This window comes from Aquarana catesbeiana, linkage group LG04 (assembly GCF_042186555.1).
Source record: "Aquarana catesbeiana isolate 2022-GZ linkage group LG04, ASM4218655v1, whole genome shotgun sequence".
Classification (NCBI taxonomy): Eukaryota; Metazoa; Chordata; class Amphibia; order Anura; family Ranidae; genus Aquarana; species Aquarana catesbeiana.
The window spans coordinates 424,402,340-424,424,378 of record NC_133327.1 but is presented as its reverse complement, the minus strand read 5'-3'; the positions used below and the strand labels follow the sequence as shown (position 1 = coordinate 424,424,378).

General features: G+C 42.2%; 1 protein-coding gene across 1 annotated transcript in view; it reads left to right on the top strand.

Moving 5' to 3' along the window:
- Nucleotides 1-22,039, top strand: part of TXLNB (taxilin beta) — a 156,317-nt gene that overhangs the window by 111,264 nt on the left and 23,014 nt on the right. The window contains exon 7 of the mRNA XM_073627391.1: nucleotides 15,546-15,620. Coding sequence (XP_073483492.1) covers nucleotides 15,546-15,620 — 75 coding nt within the window. The remainder of the gene's footprint in view (nucleotides 1-15,545; nucleotides 15,621-22,039) is intronic.

Below are 22,039 nucleotides of genomic sequence, written 5' to 3'. Positions count from 1 at the left end.
GAAGGGATTTTGATTGGTTTTAAACTCTCCCTAAAACATCAATGATGTTCTTCATTTTTTTTTGAACATCATTCATGTTTTTCTGGATGTTTTCCAAGTCCTTATTACACCCCATGATCTTCCCAATCAGGATCTGGGCACTTTCAGAGGTGAAATGATCTGGATCCACAACATCACGATCACCTAAAAAGATAGAAACAAAAGAACACCATGTATTATAAATATGCATCCATCTCTTACCTGAGTCTGTGGTCACAGACACCTGTTGTGGTGACTAGTTCCACCACATCTCCTTCCTCCTCCTCCTCCTCCTCCTCCTCCTGTTGGCTTTGGTGGGTCTCCACTTCTTCATGAGTGGGGGGTCTCTGGTCTCCTCGGATGAGGGGTGTCTGAGTCTTTTATCCCCTATGTAAAAAAAAAATAGGTATACTTAGCACACAGATATTTGATGGCAGAAATAGGAATATGAAACATTGCTTGGAAGTGGGGTACAATTGTCTGTTTTGGCAGAGTTCCAAGATATAGAATTTTTATTGTCCTTTGTCAAGCTTCAATACTTTACCTGTTTTGTACAAACTTCACAGATGGAGACACCCCTATAGTATACACTGGAGCACCTGTGTGGGCCCCCTAATAAAAAGGGTGTTCTTTTATCCCACACTAGTGCTCCAGCATCCAGATGTGAAAACTGCTGCTGAGTGCCCTCTCCTTACACAGAATCTAGTTTGCATTTCATTCTAGTTACAAACCCATCTAGACAACCAAATTATTTTCAGACAAGGAGGCCATAAAAAATGTTGGCAAATGCATATGGCCAAAACAATGGTGTTTTCTAGGCCGAACGAACAATGTTTTATACGAACGAATAATGTGCCCATGAACATGAAAGTTGCCATTTTAAACTGGACAACAGTTAAGAAAAGCACATGGAGCAGCAAGAACGTAATAAACATAAAGAATAGGAACACAGGACAACTACTTACTTTTTTGCAGCACTCTCCTGATCCTTCTGTACTGCTCGTGCTCCCTTAATTTGAGGTCCGACCACCGCTTCCTGAGCTGATCTTTCGATCATCGTACCCTGAAATTCCGGTGCAGACTTTTGACCACTTTCGCCATGATCTTGGCCTTTCGGACATTGGGGTTGGGGTAAGGTCCATACTTCCCGTCATAGTCGGCCCTCTTCAGGAAGTCGACCATCTCCAACATCTCCCCAAAGGACATATTTGATGCCTTAAATCGTCTCCTTCTGGATCGGGATGTTTCAGGCTCCGGGCTTTTCTCCTCCTCCACCTCGTTGCTGTAATTAGCACGCACCTGCTGTGTCTCCGCCATGTGCTCTTCCCCCACTGCGCCAAACGAGAAGGGGCGGGGAATGGACTAGAAAGAACGTCAGGGGCGGGCGGAGTTTCACGCATTCGGAGTGTCTATAAAGTGTAACATGCGTGCGTAGTACGTACGATCTGTGAGCAGGGGAAGGAGTATCGGAGGCTCCGATCGTGATAATGAAGGTAAGATCTAAACTTGGGCCTATACTGCTTCTAGATTGAGGCCTATATTGTAACAAGATTAGGAGAGTTTTGCCTGACATTAGGGTTTGTCTCGTGTTGTGTCTTGCAGATAAAATGGATGGCTTCAATGACCCCAACTTCCTCCCCCTGTTCATAGACAAATACAGGGAGCTGCCCTGTCTGTCGCAGGTCCAACACCCGCATTATAATCATAAACAAAAGAGGCAGGCAGTGCTGGAGAAACTGCTGGAGTTGGTGACGCCGGTGGTCCCCACAGCAACCATCCCCTATTTAAAAGCCAAAATTGGTGGCCTGAGGAGCACTTATCTTAGGGAGCGCAAGAAGGTCACGGATTCCCAGAGATCAGGAGCAGCAGTAGATGACGTTTATGTCCCCAGGCTGTGGTACTATGAGAGATTGCGATTTCTGTCAGACCAGACTGGAGTCAGGGAATCCCTCTCAACCCTTCCTTCCACTCTTCCTTCCACCCTATCTTCCACCCCAGCTGAGGCTTCCGATGTCCAACCTGGGACTTCCAGCCAGGAAGAAGTGGAGTGGAGGAGCCCAGCTTGAGCCAGGTATAGCATTCTTCTACAGATTTCTGGTCAATAAATAAATGATGTTTACTAGATTTTATTATTGATCACTAATTGCTGATTTAATAAAATGTTTTACATATCAATAGACAGTAGTGGGCAAAAATAATTGGGAAAAATGCTGGTCTCAGAATGATAGTCTGTTATATTTGTTAACATTCAATTTGCAACAATCATGATGTGAAAATTGTGTGTGATTGATGAATAAAAAACTAAAACTATATCCCTTTTTCATACACAGGAAGACCTCAGCCAGGACGAGGCTCTGGAATGTGCCACACAGGAGGAGGCTGTGGAATGGGGCAGCCAGGAGGAGCCGGGGGTTAGTGGTAGCCAGGAGGAGGCGGGGCTAAGTGGCAGCCAGGAGAAGGCCGGGCCCAGTAGGAGCCTGACAGAATCGCAGGTTCCTTCCCTCCGCCTTCCAACCAAAAGACCCAGGAAGGGGAGTCACGTGCAGGATTCAGCACTCAGGCTCGTTCAGGAGGCTTCTGCGTCCCTCAAAGCCACCCCCACTCCTGAAGAGGCCTTTGCCTGCATGGCTACCACCAAACTGCAGGGCATGCAGGAGGGCCAACGCCAGCTGTGTGAGGACCTTCTTTATAAAGTCTTAACTAAGGGGGTGAGGGGCGAAATCACACCCAATACCCACCTAAGTGAGTTGGACCATCCTCCTCCTCCTCCTGCCACAACTACACCACCAGAGCCACAGTGTGGAAGGAAGCATGGAAGGAAGACCAGAGAGTGATGGCCTGAGTTCAGTCTGGTCTGGCAAAAGATGCAGTCTCTTGTATGACCACAGCCTGGGGACACAGATATCATCTACTGCTTTCATGATCTCTGGGACTTTTGGACCAGACTGCACTCCCTTACATATGGACTCCTCAGGCCACCAATTTTGCTGTAAAATAATTGATGTCTGCCCTGGGGGCCAAAGGCTTTGCCAATTTCTGCAAACAACAGCTCACAATCCATCTTAAAACAAAAGAAAGATGCACGATTACCATCAAACTTTTCAGGCATCGAAACAAACGGTTTCCGGACATGCAGATTCCAGGTTTGGGCCTACTGTAGTTTTAAACAAGCAGACTTCTTGCTGCAACTCAGAAACAGTCTGGCCCAGGCTGGAGACTTGCAGAGCAAGGCAGGTGAGCATCTTGTACATCTCTGTGGACTCAATGCTGGTCAGTTCATTATGTAAGATCTTACCTAGGTTGGGGTCCATGGCGCAGAGATGTACGCTCACACTTGCAAATACACACAGCCCACGGTAACAAAGAGATAAGCTACCTGGGCTGTAAATCTGTGCATGGGAGCTTGACAGGAATAGCCAAGGGATAGTCGAGGTAAAGCCGCAGTCAGGGATTCCAGAAGTCAGGATAACGATAAACAAAGCCAGGGTCTGAAGCCTGGGTCAGTCTTGGAACACTGCAACAGAAGACAGGCACACTTAGCAAGCATGAGAAAATGAACTGACCAAGCCCTCAGAGTAAGACAGGGTTTTATACCCAGCTAATTAGGTAACCTGCCTCAACTGATCCAGGAGTGACAGGTACAAACAGAGTATCACCCACAGTACTTCATGCTAAACTAGGCATGGCTGGAAAGCAGGCCGAATAGAACTGAGGTGGGGCTCAGAGGTAAAGAAACAGGAGCAAGAACAGACAGTCATGAGTTCAGAGCCACTTGGGGCGTGACCATTCCTGGCCGTCTGCAAGGCATGGTAGGGACCGTGACAGTATCTCATTGCATCTGCTCCTGATGAACGGATAAATCCACAAAATGCATTTGGATCTTTTGGATGCTACGTCACTACAATGATGTGCTAATCATCAGATCACATATACAAATTCTTTGCAGTTATGATCCCTCTCTACAGTGACAGTTTGATGTTAGACTAGAGAGGCATTTAGGTCACAATCATCATCATTACGTACAATTGTATCGTGCTGTGATGGAACATGTGGACATTTGTGAATCAATAATGTGCTACCAATGAGCATTACTTTTTATTACTGTAGTTTGTCATGATGGAACATGTGTACATAGATGAATTAATAAATGTCACCCTATCTATTGCCTTTCCTAACACAGTGTTGGTTTGGTCGGACATTTTCGGCATCACATCTTGGCATTTTGCCAGGTCGGTGGACAAGCTGAAAAAGCTAGTTAAAGGCCAGAGTCAAGGTCAATAAGGAAGTTGGCAGGTTTATTGTGCGTAACTGTGGTTTCGTGGTTAGGCACCAGGAGCTGGAGGTGGATACCTGATGGTATCCGCGCAGCGACGGTGTGCATTTTAATGCAGTGGGCACAGATCTATGGTCCCTGGGATTACATTATGGGGTGCAGAGGGCCTTGCATTTTTGGCGAGGCACAAAAGTGTGAGGTTTCACACATTTTTTGCTGTGGCTGTTGGGGTCTTTGGAGGCTTTTTAAAAAACCTGCTGTGCTTATAATATTAGGGATCCATCTAAGTGGGTTAACTGGTTAACTGGCAAGTTAAAAATGTGAGGTATCTGCGGAATGTTGAGGTCGTCCCCGAGGTGGTGTGGTGCGGCTGGGGACCATGTAAGTAGTTACGCAGATACAAATTGGATAATTGATACTTGGTGCCTCCAAAGATCGACAACCTTATGTTTTTTTGTTATTGTATTATTATTTTGGTTCCTGTTTTAAGGAATATTTGTTATATTTTGTTATTGGTTTAATAAATGGCTGCTATGGCCAATTTTACTCCAAGAATTGGGTTATGGTATTTTTTGCAGTTTATTGGGGTAAAAGGGTTGGGGTTGGTTAGCAGCTATTATTACAAGGGTGATGATTACATCTGTTGTTCCTTAATCATGTATATTAAGGTAATTTGAGGCAGTGGCTTGACACGGATGTAATATTTTTCAAAGGAACCCATACTATAAGACATGGGGCGGTGCTCCAGGCTCCTGTTGTTCCAAGTCAGCTTAATGTATACAAACAAGGAAAATGAATATTTCAGGTGCAGCACTTTCAACAAAATCTATAGGTAGTGAGGGTAAGAGCAGCCTCAGCCCAGACTCCATCTAGGTCACGCCCCTGTTCCCTTTCACCCTGCCCACAGGGCTTAGTCATGGACGTCCAGTGGAGTCCAGTGGAGTCCAGTGGGTGGGACGAAGTACATTGGAGGAGGCTTGGTCTGGATGGAGTCCGTGCTGAGGCTCCTCTTACAATTGCTACCTATGGATTTTGTTTTATGTAAAAACAGTATACAAAACACGGCAAGTAACCTGTTTTTTTTTTTACTATTGCAGTTTTTAATAAAGTTTTACATAAAAACAGTATACAAAACCAGACAACTACCCCTGTTTTTTAATCATTGCAGTTTTTATTCAATTTTTATCTAAAAACAGTATGCAAAACAGGACAACTACTGCAGTTTATAACTATCTTTTGAAGTAAGGTGCACATGGAAGGGCTTTGCACAGTACAAAAACGATTTTTAGCGGTACTGCGACATTGTGACGGACAGATCGGACACTTTTGACACATTTTTGGGACCATTGACATTTATACAGTAATATGCACTGATTACTGTGTAAATGTCACTGGTAGGGAAGGGGTTAACACTAGGGGGCAATCAAGGGGTTAAATGTGTGTTCCCTAGATGTGTTCTAACTGTATGGGGATAGGACTGACTGGGCGAGGAGATATTATGTTGTTCCTACTTAGTAGTTTGTGTGTTTACATGCACAAATCTCTGTGCTGGCTCTTGTGCATGTGATCACGCATGGCCGGTGGAGATTGCCCCCGGCAGCCACGTGCATGCCGTGCAGCGGGTGCGCACCCTCTGGCAGCTCTTAAAGGGGAAGACGTAACCGTACGGGGTTTCACCCAGCCATGCCATTCTGCCGACGTATATCGGCGTTAACCGGTTGGCAAGCGGTTAAGTGGACGCAGCGGCTGGAAAAACATAGCCACGAGTCCTAATTTGACAGGTGTGCAGGCGTGGGTGAGTGGCCCAGAATACAAACAAATTAGGACCTGTGGCTGTGTTCCCCGGCTGCCCGGCTGCTCCATCCCCATAGTGCTGACTGCACACAGCTGCAGGCTGGGTGGACATCACAATATCTTTTGATGTTTTCAGTTTAAAACTGCTTGTTTTTTGAATATCAAGAAATAATGTCCAAATATGAGGAATCTTTGTTCATCCGGATCTTCTATAGATGATAACAATGTCAATGTCTGTATCCGTCTATTCTCTCCTACTTCCCTAAAAATTCCTGTGATCTACCGGCCCCCTGGACCATTATCAACTTTCCTTGATGAGTTTTCTGCCTAGCTACCCTACTTTCTCTCTTCGGAAATTCCCACAATCCTTTTCGGTGATTTCAACATCTCTGCTAATACAAACACTCCTGCTGAAGCAATGGGTACAGGCTTCTACTCACTCCGATGGGAACACCCTTGACCTTGTATTCTCCTATCTATGTACTCCATGCAACTTCTCAAACAATCCTTTTCCTCTCACCGACCATCACCTTATTAGTTTTTTCTCTCCCCCTGTCTTCCACCACCTTTCCCTCCAATCGCCTAACCATCACCTGTAGAAACTTTCGCAACTTCAACTCCTCTCTCCTCTATTCTGCTACTGACCACCTCTATGACAAAATCTCTCCCCTGTCCTGCCCCAACCAAGCCACGTCCATCTACAATAAATCCCTGTCCTCCACCCTGGACAAGCTCACTCCCCTCACTACACGCAGAATCAGGCCTCGACCCCTACAACCCTGGCAAACAGATGACACTAAAATTCTCAAAAAACATAGTCGCGCTCTTGAGCGTCTGTGGCACAAGACTAAGTCTCTCAAAGACTTCAACCAATACAAATCTGCCCTCCAAAAATACTATTCTTTCTTCCACACAGCCAAGCAAACCTATTTTACAACTCTTATTAACACCTTCTCATCCAGTCCCCGTAAACTCTTCTCTACCTTCAACTCTCTACTTTGTTCTCCACCGCCTCCACCCACTGACTTACTCACTGCCCAGGAGATCGCTAATCACTTCAAAAACAAGATTGATACAATCCGTGATGAAATCTCCGCTCTACAGGTATCTCCCCCAGCTAAGACCCCATGTCAACAGGGACAAATGACACTCCCCCTATTCAAATCTGCTACTACAGACGAAGTTGCTAAACTCCTTTCTATCGCCCACCTAACCACCTGTCCCCTGGACCCTATTCCCTCTCAAACGTTACAGTCGCCCTCTGACTCCATCCTACACTCTCTAACCCACATCTTCAATCTCTCCCTCACCTCTGCCAACTTCCCCAATGCTCTAAAACATGCACTGGTCACCCCCATACTTAAAAAGCTGTCCTTGGACCCTACCAATATTAATAACCTATGCCCTATCTCCTTGCTCCCCTTTTCCTCCAAACTCCTTGAACGCCTGGTTTACAACCAACTGAGTGACCACCTCATTAAAAACAACCTTCTTGATCCCCTTCAATCTGGATTTCGCCCTCAACACTCCATAGAAACCGCTCTTTTAAAACTCACAAATGACCTACTAACTGCAAAAACCAACAGACACTATTCTGTACTCCTACTTGATCTTTCAGCTGCCTTTGACATGGCTGACCACCCCTCCTCAAAAAAAAACTTTACTCCCTCGGTCTCCGTGACTGTGCTCTTCAGTGGCTCTCATCCTACCTATCCCAACGCACCTTCAGTGTCACTTACAATTCTACTTCCTCCACTCCTCTTCCCTTCTCTGTCGGGGTCCCCCAAGGTTCTGTTCTTGGACCTCTTTTATTTTCAATCTACATCTCTTCCCTGGGTCAGCTGATAGCCTCTCACGGCTTTCAACATCATTTCTATGCTGACGATACACAAATCTATCTCTCCACCCCTCAACTCACTCCATCAGTCTCCTCACGCATCACTAACTTACTAACCGACATATCTGTATGGATGTCACACCACTTCCTCAAACTCAACTTGTCCAAAACCGAGCTTATAATATTTCCTCCCCCACGTGCCTCTTCCCCTGACTTGTCTGTCAAGAGCAATGGCAAAACCATCCACCCGTCCCCACATGTCAGGGTGCTAGGTGTTATCCTGGATTCTGAACTCTCCTTTCGGCCCCACATCCAATCACTTTCCAAAGCTTGCCGCCTCAACCTCCGCAACATCTCTAAACTACGTCCCTTTCTAACCAATGAAACCACAAAGCTCCTGATTCACTCCCTGGTTATCTCTCGCCTCGACTACTGCAACTCCCTCCTCATTGGCTTACCTTTAAATAGACTATCCCCCCTTCAGTCCATCATGAATGCTGCTGCCAGACTCATCCACCTTACAAACCGATCAGCCTCTGCCAATCCCTCCATTGGCTACCACTCACCCAACTAATTAAATTCAAAATACTAACAATAAGTTACAAAGCCATCCACAACTCTGCCCCCAGCTACATCACTAACCTAGTCTCAAAATACCAACCTAATCGCCCTCTCCGTTCCTCCCAAGACCTCCTGCTCTCTAGCTACCTTATCACCTCCTCCCATATCCACCTCCGGGACTTCTCCCGAGCCTCGCCTATGCTCTGGAATTCCCTACCCCAATCTGTCAGACTGTCTCCAAATTTATCCACTTTCAGGCAATCCCTGAAAACTTTCCTCTTCAAAGAAGCCTATCCTGCCTCCATCTAACAACTGCACTATTTTCTCCATTAGCTCATCCCTCACAGCTATTACCCTTTTGTATAACTTGACCCTCCCTCCTAGATTGTAAGCTCTAATGAGCAGGGCTCTCTGATTCCTCCTGTATTGAATTGTATTGTACTTGTACTGTCTGCCCTAATGTTGTAAAGCGCTGCGTAAACTGTCGTGCTATATAAATCCTGTATAATAATAATAATTGTCCTCTCCAAATTTCTCATGAATATATCGGTATATAGGTCCAATTACATCAAGAAGTATTGTCCAAATATGAGGAATCTTCATCATCATGTCTGTCTACCCCTTTAAGGGGACGCAGTGGCTGGACAAACACAGCCACAGGTCCTAATTTGACAGGTGTGCAGGCGTGGGTGAGTGGCCCTGAGTGAACACAAATTAGGACCTGTAGCTGTGTTCCCCGGCTGCCTGGCTGCTCGGTCCCCATAGCATAACATAGGCTGACTACACACAGCTGCAGGCTGGGTGGACATCACAATATCTTTTGATGGTTTTCCGTTTAAAACTGCTTGTTTTCTGAATATCAAGACGTAATGTGGCAGACGTAAATTACAGATGTAATATATATATATATATATATATATATATATATATATATACTGTATATATATATATATATACAGTATCTCACAAAAGTGAGTGCACCCCTCACATTTTTGTAAATATTTTATTATATCTTTTCATGTGACAACACTGAAGAAATTACACTTTGCTACAATGTAAAGTAGTGAGTGTACAGCTTGTATAACAATGTACATTTGCTGCCTCTTCAAAATAACTCAACACACAGCCAATAATGTCTAAACCGCTGGCAACAAAAGTGAGTACACCCCTAAGTGAAAATGTCCAAATTGGGCCCAAAGTGTCAAGATTTTGTGTGGCCACCATTATTTTCCAGCACTGCCTTAACCCCCTTGGGCATGGAGTTCACCAGTACTTCAAAGGTTGCCACTGGAGTCCTTTTCCACTCCTCCATCACAGAGCTGGTGTACGTTAGAGACCTTGCACTCCTCCACCTGCTGTTTGAGGATACCCTGCAGATGCTTAATAGGGTTTAGGTCAGGAGACATGCTTGGCCAGTCCATCACCTTTACCCTCAGCTTCTTTAGCAAGGCAGTGGTCGTCTTAGAGGTGTGTTTGGGGTAGTTTTCATTTTGGAATACTGCCCTGCGGCCCAGTCTCCGAAGGGAGGGGATCAAACTCTGCTTCAGTATGTCACAGTACATGTTGGCAATCATGGTTCCCTCAATGAACTGTAGCTCCCCAGTGCCGGCAGCACTCATGCGGCCCCAGACCATGACACTCCCACCACCATGCTTGACTGTAGGCAAGACACACTTGTCTTTGTACTCCTCACCTGGTTGCCACCACACATGCTTGACACCATCTTACAAGTTTATCTTGGTCTCATCAGACCACAGGACATGGTTCCAGTAATCCATGTCCTTAGTCAGCTTCTCTTCAGCAAACTGTATGCCGTCTTTCTTGCATCCTCATTTTTAGAAGAGGCTTCCTTCTGGGACGACAGCCATGCAGACCAATTGAATGCAGTGTGCAGCGTATGGTTTGAGCACTGACAGGCTAACCCCCCACCCCTCCAACCTCTGCAGCAATGCTGGCAGCACTCATATGTCTATTTCCCAAAGACAACCTCTGGATATGATGCTCAGCATGTGCACTCAACTTCTTTGGTCTACCATGGCAAGGCCTGTTCTGTGTGGAACCTGTACTGTTAAACTGCTATATGGTCTTGGCCAGTGGCCACCATGCTACAGCTCAGTTTCAGGGTCTTGGCAATCTTCTTATAGCCTAGGCCAACTTTATGTAGAGCAACAATTCTTTTTTTTCAGTTCCTCAGAGAGTTCTGCCATGAGATGCCATGTTGAATTTCCAGTGACCAGTATGAGAGAGTGAGAGCGATAACACCAAATTTAACACACCTACTCCCCATTCAAACCTGAGACCTTGTGACACTGACGAGTCACATGACTCCGGGGAGGGAAAATGGCTAATTGGGCCCAAATTGGACATTTTCACTTAGGGTTGTACTCACTTTTGTTGCCAGCGGTTTAGACATTAATGGCTTTGTGTTAAGTTATTTTGAGAGACAGAACATTTACACTGTTATACAAGCTGTACACTCGCTACTTTACATTGTAGCAAAGTGTAATTTCTTCGGTGTTGTCACATGAAAAGATATAATAAAATATTTACAAAAATGTGAGGGGTATACTCACTTTTGTGAGATACTGTGTATATATATATATATATATATATATATATATATATATATATATAGCAACGCTTTTCAGGTGCTAGCGGGGCGCTTTTAACCCCCGATAGCGGCCGAAAAAGGGTTAAAAGTGCCTGCAAAGCGCTGCTGCCAAATCGCTTTGCAGGCGCTTCGGCAGCGCTGGCCATTGATTTCAATGGCAGGGGCGTTTTGGGAGCGGTGTATTCACCACTCCTAAACCGCCCCAACGATGCTGCTTGCAGGACTTTTTCTTTCCGTCCTGCAAGCGCATTGCTCCAGTGTGCTTCCAAGCGCTATTTTTAGCGCTAAAACGCCTGTAAAGTGCATCAGTTTGAAAGTGGCCTAAAGAAATTAAGCAGATTTTGGCCTAAATAAAGAAAGAATATTTATTTGATATATTTTATTACAGTAAAAGCAACAGGATGTTTGTATTTTTGTATTTTTCCTTTATATAGTAAACACACAAATGCTTCTTTAATACAACCAAAAAAAAGCCCTAACAGTCTCAAAAAAGTATGTAAAATGAATTATCCCATTCCATCATTATTACAGTGACATGTATCAAAAACCCTTTACTAATATTCAGTCACATATAGACAGGTTTTTACAGGACATAAACCTTCCGACCCTAGATCAACAACTGGCAGACCTTGGAAGGAACATTTTTTAAAAGACAAAATCCTCAGGGCGATCAAATTTCTTAAACTTAATAAATTAGCTGGCCCTTGTGGGTTTTCAACAGGTTACTATAAGAAAATTTTGGACCTACTGGGCCCCTCATTTATCTTCCATTTTTAATAGTCTAAGAAATGACAACTATCTCTAACAGGGGGAAAATAGAACCTTTATTACATAAAGATTTCTCAGATATAGCCAATACCATACCAGTATCTCCAATTAATTGTGATCTGAAAGATCCTCACAAAAACTCGTTCTTACAAAACTATATCCACACAGACCAAACAGGCTTTATTCATTATTGTAAGGCTCCGAACCAAATCTCTAGTTCACTGTCCATTCCAACTGGGACTCCCCAACCCTTAGAGAAGCTCCAACTTGCATGAAGCCTTTCATAGTCTTTCATGGAATTTTGGTGGGTACTGACAATCTGTTTTACATCCTGGAAGCTTTCGGGTTTGGTACTTACTTTATGTGACTTCTGGCCAAACTATAGGTGACTTCTAGTCAACAGGAATGCACATGTGCACTCTTTGCAGACAATGCCATCTTGTAAAAATCCTTCATACTTATGACTATACCCAACTTGCTTAAAATGTTACAATCGGTTAACAAAATTAAATCCCTAGACCTGAACATTAGTTGGCCAATGGTGATTAAATAATTACTCCAATTTATTTTGGAATTCAAATAGGCTTCTAAATGTATTTCTTACATAGATGTTTGACTGACCACCGATATGCACACGTTGTTCCAAGAGAATTATCCCCTTTTTAGACAAATCATAGCAGATTTAGATAGATTGTCCATTTCTCCCTTTTCATGTTTTCAGAGGGATATACTCAGTCAAAATGAATAAATGACCTAGGATCCTATATTTCTTCATAGCTTTTTTCATACCGATCCCTAAGTGAGAACATATGGGGTAGTGAGTGACCTAGAACCAACTAATGGCCCGTACACATGATCTGAAAATCGGACGAAAAATACCGCTTTCGAAGCGATCGTATGATAATCGGATCATTAGTACAGAGCTTTCGAGATCCGATTACGGCAGTTCATCCGATATTATCCGATTGGGCAAACCGGAAAATTTTTTCTCGTATGATACCAGATCGTCTGATTTTTATTTAATCAGTACTGTTGTCGTTCAAATATACAATAGAAAAACATGATATCGGTACCGATTTTTTATTCTGTTATACGAGAATTTTCATACCTTTAGTAACCTCTCCATTTTCGATATGCAACTAGCATGCAAAAAGAAACAGATGATCTGTCGTCCGATTTTCGGATCGTGTGTACGGGCTATAATTGACACAAAAGCTCGGGGGGATATAGGAGTTCCCAATCTACTTGTATATCATAAAGCTGCAAAATTAGTTCTGCTAGCACAGACCACCATAAAGGCATCTCCCCCTTAATGGGTATCCATGGAAGCCTTGTCCTGCTCCATATAAGCTCTTGAGCTGTAAATATTTTCTCCAGGAAGTTTTTATTTGGAGAACATATTTAAAGCCCAGATCACTATAAAAAGGAGTTCCAATTGCAAAGAGTAAACTCAGAAACACTATTTGGACCTTTCAGACTAGCAAGAAGTAGCCAATGACTTGTCAAAGATTTGTATTAACACTACCTATGTAGAATCTAATTATAAAATGCTAATTCAATAGTACATGGTGCCCAGTAGGATAGCCAAGATGTGTCCTCAAACCTTGTCTAACTGTTACAGAAACTGTGGCCAGATGGGCACCATACTCATATTTGGCAATGATATCCCAAAATAAACAGATTCTGGATAAGAATCTTTAACTTAATCTACTCTGTTACAGAGGTAAACTTAGCCAGATCACCAAAATCTGCTTAATTTTAAAAATGTGGCCAGTGATATCCCTAATCATTCAAGAAGATTGGAGTTGTACATAATCTTGGATGCCAGATAGCAAGAAGTTGGTAACAGTTGACTGTGTCCATTGAATATGTCACACATAAACTAAATTGGATCACGATCAACAACAAACCCATATTTATGCTCAATAACACACAAATAAAATTTGTTAAAATATGGGGCGCATAGATACATATTGCTGGAGGCGTGAGGGGAGACTGACCCCTTTCCTCTAGTTCTACACCCTCCCCTTTTTTTCCTCTTCATTTCCTTCTGTACAACAGAGATTTATCGTCCACTAACGAAGGTTTCCTTGTCTTCCCCTATTCTCTCTTGTCGCCCCAATACAAGGGCACGGAGGTTGGAGAAACAAACTGACCGGTTCTGTACACTTGCATATGATACTGTAATAATAATTATAGCAGTTTAGAAAGTGAGACCAGAACCATGTTTTTGATTTTGTTATAGAACTGATACTTTGTTAATACATACTTAGAATCTATTCTATATAATGCAAAGTGACATGCAATTAATCTCGGTTAGTAAATCATTACAAAAACTCCAATAAGCATATTGAAATATTAATTCATTTTAGTACAGTGTTGCATGTACTTGCCAGTCAAACTATCAAAGCACTACAAACTGAAAAATGGACCAGTAGTGAAGGGGATGTAAAATGCTGGTATTTACATGGTTAATGTCGATGTAAGTTAAAAAGTCATTTGCAATATTTTTAAATCTTCAGCTTTCATTAAAATAATAACTGGTGATCCTGCCATGAAGGACCTTGTTCAGGCACTTTCTGTTTTTTAGGTTGATAACTGTATCACATTTATGCCCCTTTGTTGTTAACCTGTCACTCACACCTCATGGCTGCATGTCTGGGGGGCCAAACCCTCATATGTAGGTCATTTATCTGGCAAAGTATTCTGACTGGGTACTGACATTTACAGAAACAGAATATAAACTTGTTAAACCTTTGAAGTGCATAAGACCATTTGCACATGGCCACAAAATACAGCATATGGGGGGTACAAAATACAGCACATGGGGGTACAGTGTAAAATACGTCTGTTGTTATGGCTCCTGGGAGCCACAGCTGCAGTGTATTTTCTCCTCAGATGAATGCATTGCAGTAAATTCATGCGCGTATAACCACGCACACTCACTTATTGGTATATTATTCAAAACGTAGAATTTCTAAAAATACCCTGTGTGTAAGTACACACAGCAGTTATGCATGCTCAGTGTTTTCTGTAATGCATTCCTATGGGCAAAAGTATGCTGCAGCTGTGGCTTCCGAGTGGCACAACAACAGATTTATTTTACTCTGTACACCCATATGCTGTATTTTAAGGCCAAGTGCAAGAGGCCTAAGTAGTTTTTAGTTGCGGTAATCAAGATATACAAAGGTCATACCAATAGCTCTGAACCTCATCCACCCTAGAATCCACACAACCAATTCTTATTATTTTTAATAATACTGCAGTCATATGTTTATTATGTAGTCACTGTAACCATGTCAAATGTCTGTAGTAAAGTTGCATTTTACCTTTATTTTGATGCTTAGAAAATCATTGACTTTGAAATAATTTATAATTAGCAATAAGCTTGGTAAATGATTCTGTAAACATTTTATATCAGACTGGATTTTCTATAACGGCAAGTAAATGTATAATGAATTGCAAGTAATACTGTTGGATCAATTGCTTTCATATGATCATAGAAAGTCATATGCTGCCATCTAGTGTCCAAAAGTAATAATGCCTAATCAGTAACTATTACTATTATTATGATTATTATTATCACTATTATTATTATTATTATTATTATTATTATTATTATTATTACTACTGTTGCTGTGCTGAATTAACTAATGGATTGTTGTAATTTCATCTTTATTCAGTTGCTGACACAGGCTGCTGAATGGAAGGTGCAAACCAAAATGCTGAAAGATCAAGAGACTGTACTGAAAACCCAGGTATACTGTGTTTCTCTGTCTTAGTATAAATGTCAGTGACATGTCACATTATCATCATTGCCCCTGTTTGTTTTTTTTGCTTGAAATTTACATTACAGATTGCAGTACTCCATGGTGGTAGGTCAAATTCAAAAACTTTAGAAGAGGTCTAGCTGCTGAAGACTTCAAAAATTTAAAAAGGTGATCCTAGTCCATACAAGAAAAGTCCATTTTGGCCTGGAAAGCTTGGCTTAAAAGCCTCCAGTCAAAATTCCATTTAGTTCTGGACAAATTGGGGAAGGGTTGCAACCTCTATTAGGTCTTTATTGCAAGCTGTCCATATAGCAGAAATTTTTGCTCACAACTAAAGGCAATTCTTTTTTCATTTTAGGTAGAGTAAGGGGGGATTATAACCCCCGTTAGTCTTTTTGCCATCTGTGGCCCATTGAGAAGATTTCCCTTCACTTCCTGTCCCATAACCAAAACAGGAAATGAGAGGAAATCCAAAGTGAAGGAACCTCAATGTGTCACCAGGTTCACCAGGTATCATCCCAAAATCTGTGATTTTCTTTTACTTTCACTTTCAATGATGACAGTAGACAGGACAAATATAGGGGGTGAATCTTCCTAATAGGGGAACAGGCAGCAATTGGGTCTAATCCCTCCCCACTCTATCCAAAACTAACAAAAAAAAAGTTTGTTGCTGTGCCACAGACACATATAAACCCCAGCACAAAAAAAAAAGGTTCAATTACATATGGCTTTGCACCCACGGATCCTAAAAGATTAGCTTTTTCAAAGCCATTTTTAGGGACTCTTTAGTGACCGGCATCGTACCCATGGGTTAGTGAAAGGCCAACATGGTGCCTATATTTAAAAAGGGGTCAAAGTCTTTACCAAGTAACTATAGACCTGTTAGTTTAACTTATATAGTCGAGAAGATACTGGTGAGTTTAATCGCTTCAGCCCCGGAAGATTTTACCCCCTTCCTGACCAGAGCACTTTTTGCGATACGGCACTGCGTCGCTTTAACTGACAATTGCGCGATCGTGCGACGTGGCTCTCAAACAAAATTGACGTCCTTTTTCCCCCACAAATAGAGCTTTCTTTTGGTGGTATTTGATCACCTCTGCAATATTTATTTTTTGCGCTATAAAAAAAATAAGAGCGACAATTTTGAAAAAAACTCATTCATTTTTACATTTTGCTATAATAAATATCCCCCAAAAATATATTTTAAAAAAACATTTTTTTTTGTCAGGAGTTTACAGCTCAGCATCAGCATATGTAGTATGTGGGAGTATCCCCCAGCACATATCCTCTTCAAGTCTCCAACTTGTTCGAGCGCAGGGACCTGTACAGGATTCAGCCCGGATTCGCAGGAAGTCAAGGAGTGAGTCGAAATAACAAAAAAATAAAAAAATATATATTTGCCCAAGTATATTTAAAATAAAAAAGTTATTCGCTGGAGCACCAAACCAAGAGGAGCTATACCTTATTATGTGCAATGCCGGGAATTGCTGGAAAGTGCAGAAACTTCAATTCAAGAAGGGCTCGTTCACACTAGAGGTTCAGGGTATACCCTTTTAGCTGCAGAATTGTACCCCCTGTTTATGGTAATATGTATTGAATAGATCGTGACCCATTCAAGTTAGTGGGGCTGCTCTGCACCTGCCCGCAGTTGTGTGCAATGCACATGGATGCAGCGTGCTAATGCCGCGATCAAGTGGTTAAAGCAAGTGGTGAGGAGGCGATAAAACATCAAATGCTCTCTAAGACTAAAGCTTGTATGAACAAGCCCTAAGACATTAAAATGAAGCTCTTGGTGCTGATACTTCTGAATTATTTTTAAAGGCACATGCCATGGGATTGTCATCCTGATCTTTGTTTCCCTGCCTGGTGATTCACTGACCCACAATAAACATGTGCATATCAAAGTCCTGACGCCTGATGTTTACATACTAGTTTCAAGTTAGTTGCTTACTATGCAATTAGGTAAGGATAAGAATAACAAACCCATAGCATAAATTTTCATGATTCAGAAGTGGCATCTCTCATATGGTATCCTGCGTGTGTAAGTTAGGTGAAAACATTTCTAAAACATTTTTTTATACTACAGAATTAACATCTATTCTATGAAGAGATGGCCTGATATAGTCTAAGTTAAAAAAAAAAAAATAAGAACAAGCACATGGGACTGTGACCGACTCACCCGGGACAGAGGCTTTTGGAGGGGACTGAATGTCAGCCTTTTGCCTACAGATTATGGGCCCTGGCATTTGGGGTACCCTTTAGGTGTTGTTACTTTGGCTTCAGGTCCAGACTCTGGGGACCCTGTATTTGCCATATTAGCAATGGTGACTGAGTCATACTGTTGGGACTCATATTGTGAGGAGATGCTAATATCAACTCCACTCACCTGTCTGATGTCTGCTATAATGCGTTTAATGTAAAGGAGTCTAGTCTGGCTCACCACAGGTTCTAAGGGTATTCCACACATTGTTGTTTGTTCTAATTAACCCTGTGTTGATGTTTATGGTAATATGTATTGAATAGTCAATGAGCTAGGAGACGTAAAGTCTTAAACCCAAAGGTCATGTCTCTGAGTCACCTAGTCTGGGTAAATGATTTAGTAAACTAGCTCATGTTAATTAGGTTACAGTTGTATTGTTAGAGTAATATGAGCAGAAGGGGGGAACCTCCTCTAACGGTATATAAGGACTTGTAATTTTGGTTCTAATAAAAACAGTCCATGTTAGCAGTGAAACAAGTCTCATCTTGTTTTGTGCTTATGAGCGGCTGGAATATCTGATATCTATATCCAGACTGGGAAGAAGTGGTATACTGATGGAAGCACTCAAGCGGAGTGTGGGACGTTCCGTGACAGGGACATTACCTACTATCAATGTGATGTGTCCTTTGTGCTGCTGTCTCCTAGTTTTGTTGAAATCTTTCTGCTCCAAACCCCCCACCCCCCAATCCCTGCCGCTTTAATCTTCCAGTGAGTTGAGGTTTGAGGCCCTGGCATTTGGGGTACCCTTTAGGTGTTGTTACTTTGGCTTCAGGTCCAGACTCTGGGGACCCTGTATTTGCCATATTAGCAATAGTGACTGAGTCATACTGTTGGGACTCATATTGTGAGGAGATGCTAATATCAACTCCACTCACCTGTCTGATGTCTGCTATAATGTGTTTAATGTAAATGAGTCTAGTCTGGCTTACCACAGGTTCTAAGGGTATTCCACACATTGTTGTTTGTTCTAATTAACTCTGTGTTGATGTTTATGGTAATATGTATTGAATAGTCAATGAGCTAGGAGACGTAAGGTCTTAAACCCAAAGGTCATGTCTCTGAGTCACCTAGTCTGGGTAAATGATTTAGTAAACTAGCTCATGTTAATTAGGTTACAGTTGTAATGTTAGAGTAATATGAGCAGAAGGGGGGAACCTCCTCTAATGGTATATAAGGACTTGTAATTTTGGTTCTAATAAAAACAGTCCATGTTAGCAGTGAAACAAGTCTCATCTTGTTTTGTGCTTATGAGCGGCTGGAATATCTGATATCTATATCCAGACTGGGAAGAAGTGGTATATTGATGGAAGCACTCAAGCTGAGTGTGGGACGTTCCGTGAGAGGGACATTACCTACTATCAATGTGATGTGTCCCTTGTGCTGCTGTCTCCTGGTTTTGTTGAAATCTTTCTGCTCCAAACCCCCCACCCCCCAATCCCTGCCGCTTTAATCTTCCAGTGAGTTGAGGTTTAATAGAGCTGAGAGAACTGTGACAGGTACTCATTCAGAGTGCCCAACTATGCCCGCCTTTTACACCACCCCTTTCTCGATTCATAGAAGTTGTTCTATTCCTTCTATGAATGAAAAACCATCTATATATAAATGGAGGATGGACTAATGTTGTAAAGCGCTGCATAAACTGTTGGCGCTATATAAATCGTTAATAATAATGATGATTGAAAGGTCCACCTCCTTCATTTAGAGACTATTTTTCAGACAGTACGGCTTCTATAAATGGAGGAGCTGGGCAGAAAAGGTGGGCATAGACCGGCACTCTTAATGAGTGACTATCACAGCTCCGTCAGCTCCTGTCCTGCAGCACTAGAATATTGGGGTGGTGGGGGGGGGGGGTGGTTGGAGGAAGAAGATTTCAACTATATGTAGCATATTGGCCTAAATTTATGAAGAAATTACATTTTTTACATTTTTTTTTTTTGGATATGTTTTATAGCAGGAAGTAAAAAATATTGTTTTTTTTCAAAATTGTCAGTCTTGTTTTGTTTATAGCGCAAAAAATAAATACCGCAGAGATCATCAAATACCACCAAAAGAAAGCTCTATTTGTGGGAAAAAAAGGACATCAATTTTATTTGGGTATAGCGTCGCACAACCGCGCAACTGTCAGTTAAAGCAATGCAGTGCCACATTGCAAAAAATGGTCTGGTCAGGAAGGAGATAAAGCCTTCCGGAACTGAAGTGGTTAAAGTCCACAGATGTGAACTGGGCACATTGGTAAATTTGACAGATTAAAAATTAGCAAATAAGAGAAGTTCATTTTTAGTTTAACCACTTCCCGTCTGCCATATAACAGGATGACGTGCGCAAAGTGGTTAAGTTATCACTCTGACACACCGCAACTCCGATCGTGGTAAAGAGCCTATAACGTAGGCTCTTTACCCAGCGATCAGCAATCAACCAATCACAGCGTGTAACCAGGAAGTGCCGGTAAACAGCTTTCCTTGGTTCGTGCTGACAGGAGAGCCGATCAGCAGTCTCCTGTCAGAGGGGGGTCTGCGCTGATAATCAGCGCATTGATTATCAGCTCAGCCTCCATCAGAGGTGCCCACCACATCTGCCCATCAGCTGCCAGTCAGTGCCCACCAAAGTGCCAATCAGTGACCATCAAAGTGCCAATCAGTGCCCATCAGTAACGCCTGTCAGTGCCCTTCACAGATGCCAATCAGTGCCCATCAGTAATGACTGTCAGTACCTCATCATCAGTGCTGCCCATCAGTGCCATCTATTAGTGCCCATCAGTGCCACCTATCAGTGCCCATCGGTGCCACCTATCAGTGCCCATTAGTGCCACCTATCAGTGCCCATCAGTGCTGCACATCAGTGCCGCCTATCAGTGCCCATCAGTGCCACCTATCAGTGCCCATCAGTGCTGCACATCAGTGCCGCCTATCAGTGCCCATCAATTCTACATATTAGTGCCTCCTCATCAGTGCCACCTTATCAGTGCTTATCAGTGCAGCCTTATCAGTGCCCATCAGTGAAGGAGACAACAACATTTTATAACAGAAACGAAGAAAAACTTTTTTTTTTATCTAAAATTTCGGTCTTTTTTAGTTTGTTTAGCAAAAAAACAAAAACCCCAGTGGTGATCAAATACCACCAAAATAAAGCTCTATTTGTGGGAAGAAAATTATAAAAATGTAGTTTGAGTACAGTGTTGCATGATCGCGCAATTGTCATTCAAAGTACAACAGCACTGAAAGCTGAAAATTGTCTTGGGCAGGAAGGGGGCAAAGTGCCTGGTATTGAAGTGGTTAAATATTCTTTAATGTTTCTAGATAACAACATACTCTACAGGAATAACATCACTCATTGGGAATAATTCAGGATTGTAGAGTGAAAGCATCAGCAGTAACCTGGGTTAGTAGAAACCATCAATTAGTAGGGCAAATTAAAGGGATAGAGGTTGACTCTGCAGAACGATATACTGTACATCATCCATGTGTGTTTTCACATTGTTGGCAAGTAATTAGGAGTCATGCTCTAGTAATTCTCATAGTGAGGCTAATTACTTTTCAGGCAGAGATAATGTATTGCAGACGTTCATTTATTTCACTGATATATGTTTCTTTTCATACATTCATTACTTTTTCTCACTGGTTAAAGAAAATATAATTACAGTTTTTTTTTTAACTTTATTAGCACTTTATGGAGCTGCCCAGATTCATTGTGTTAATTATTAAGTTTATCTAGAATATATACGATTTACATTGTCATAATATTTTTGGTAACTAGAGTTTTAGATTTTTTGCAGATAGGCTTGGGACTTTTGAAAACCAGCATACTCCTATATGCAGTCACCACATCTGATAGTAACGGGTTCTGGTCCACCTACACCTTCCTGTACATTTCTAGTTGCCCATCACTAGAATGCGCAGCCTCACTAAACAATAGTGAGGTGGCAGGGGTGAGAGATCTTGCGCTCGACCGTGGGCTTTCTGCCAGAACTCTAAAACCCGTTTCTTTTACTTAGAAGTGCCAACATGCAGTAAATATGCATGTGTCAGTTTATCAATTTATTTGGTAATGCTTTATCGATTAAGTGACCACTCCATAGGGAGAGATAAATATTTTTATAATACCAAGCATTGAGAGCACTTTTCAATATTGGATGCACTTTATACTGTAT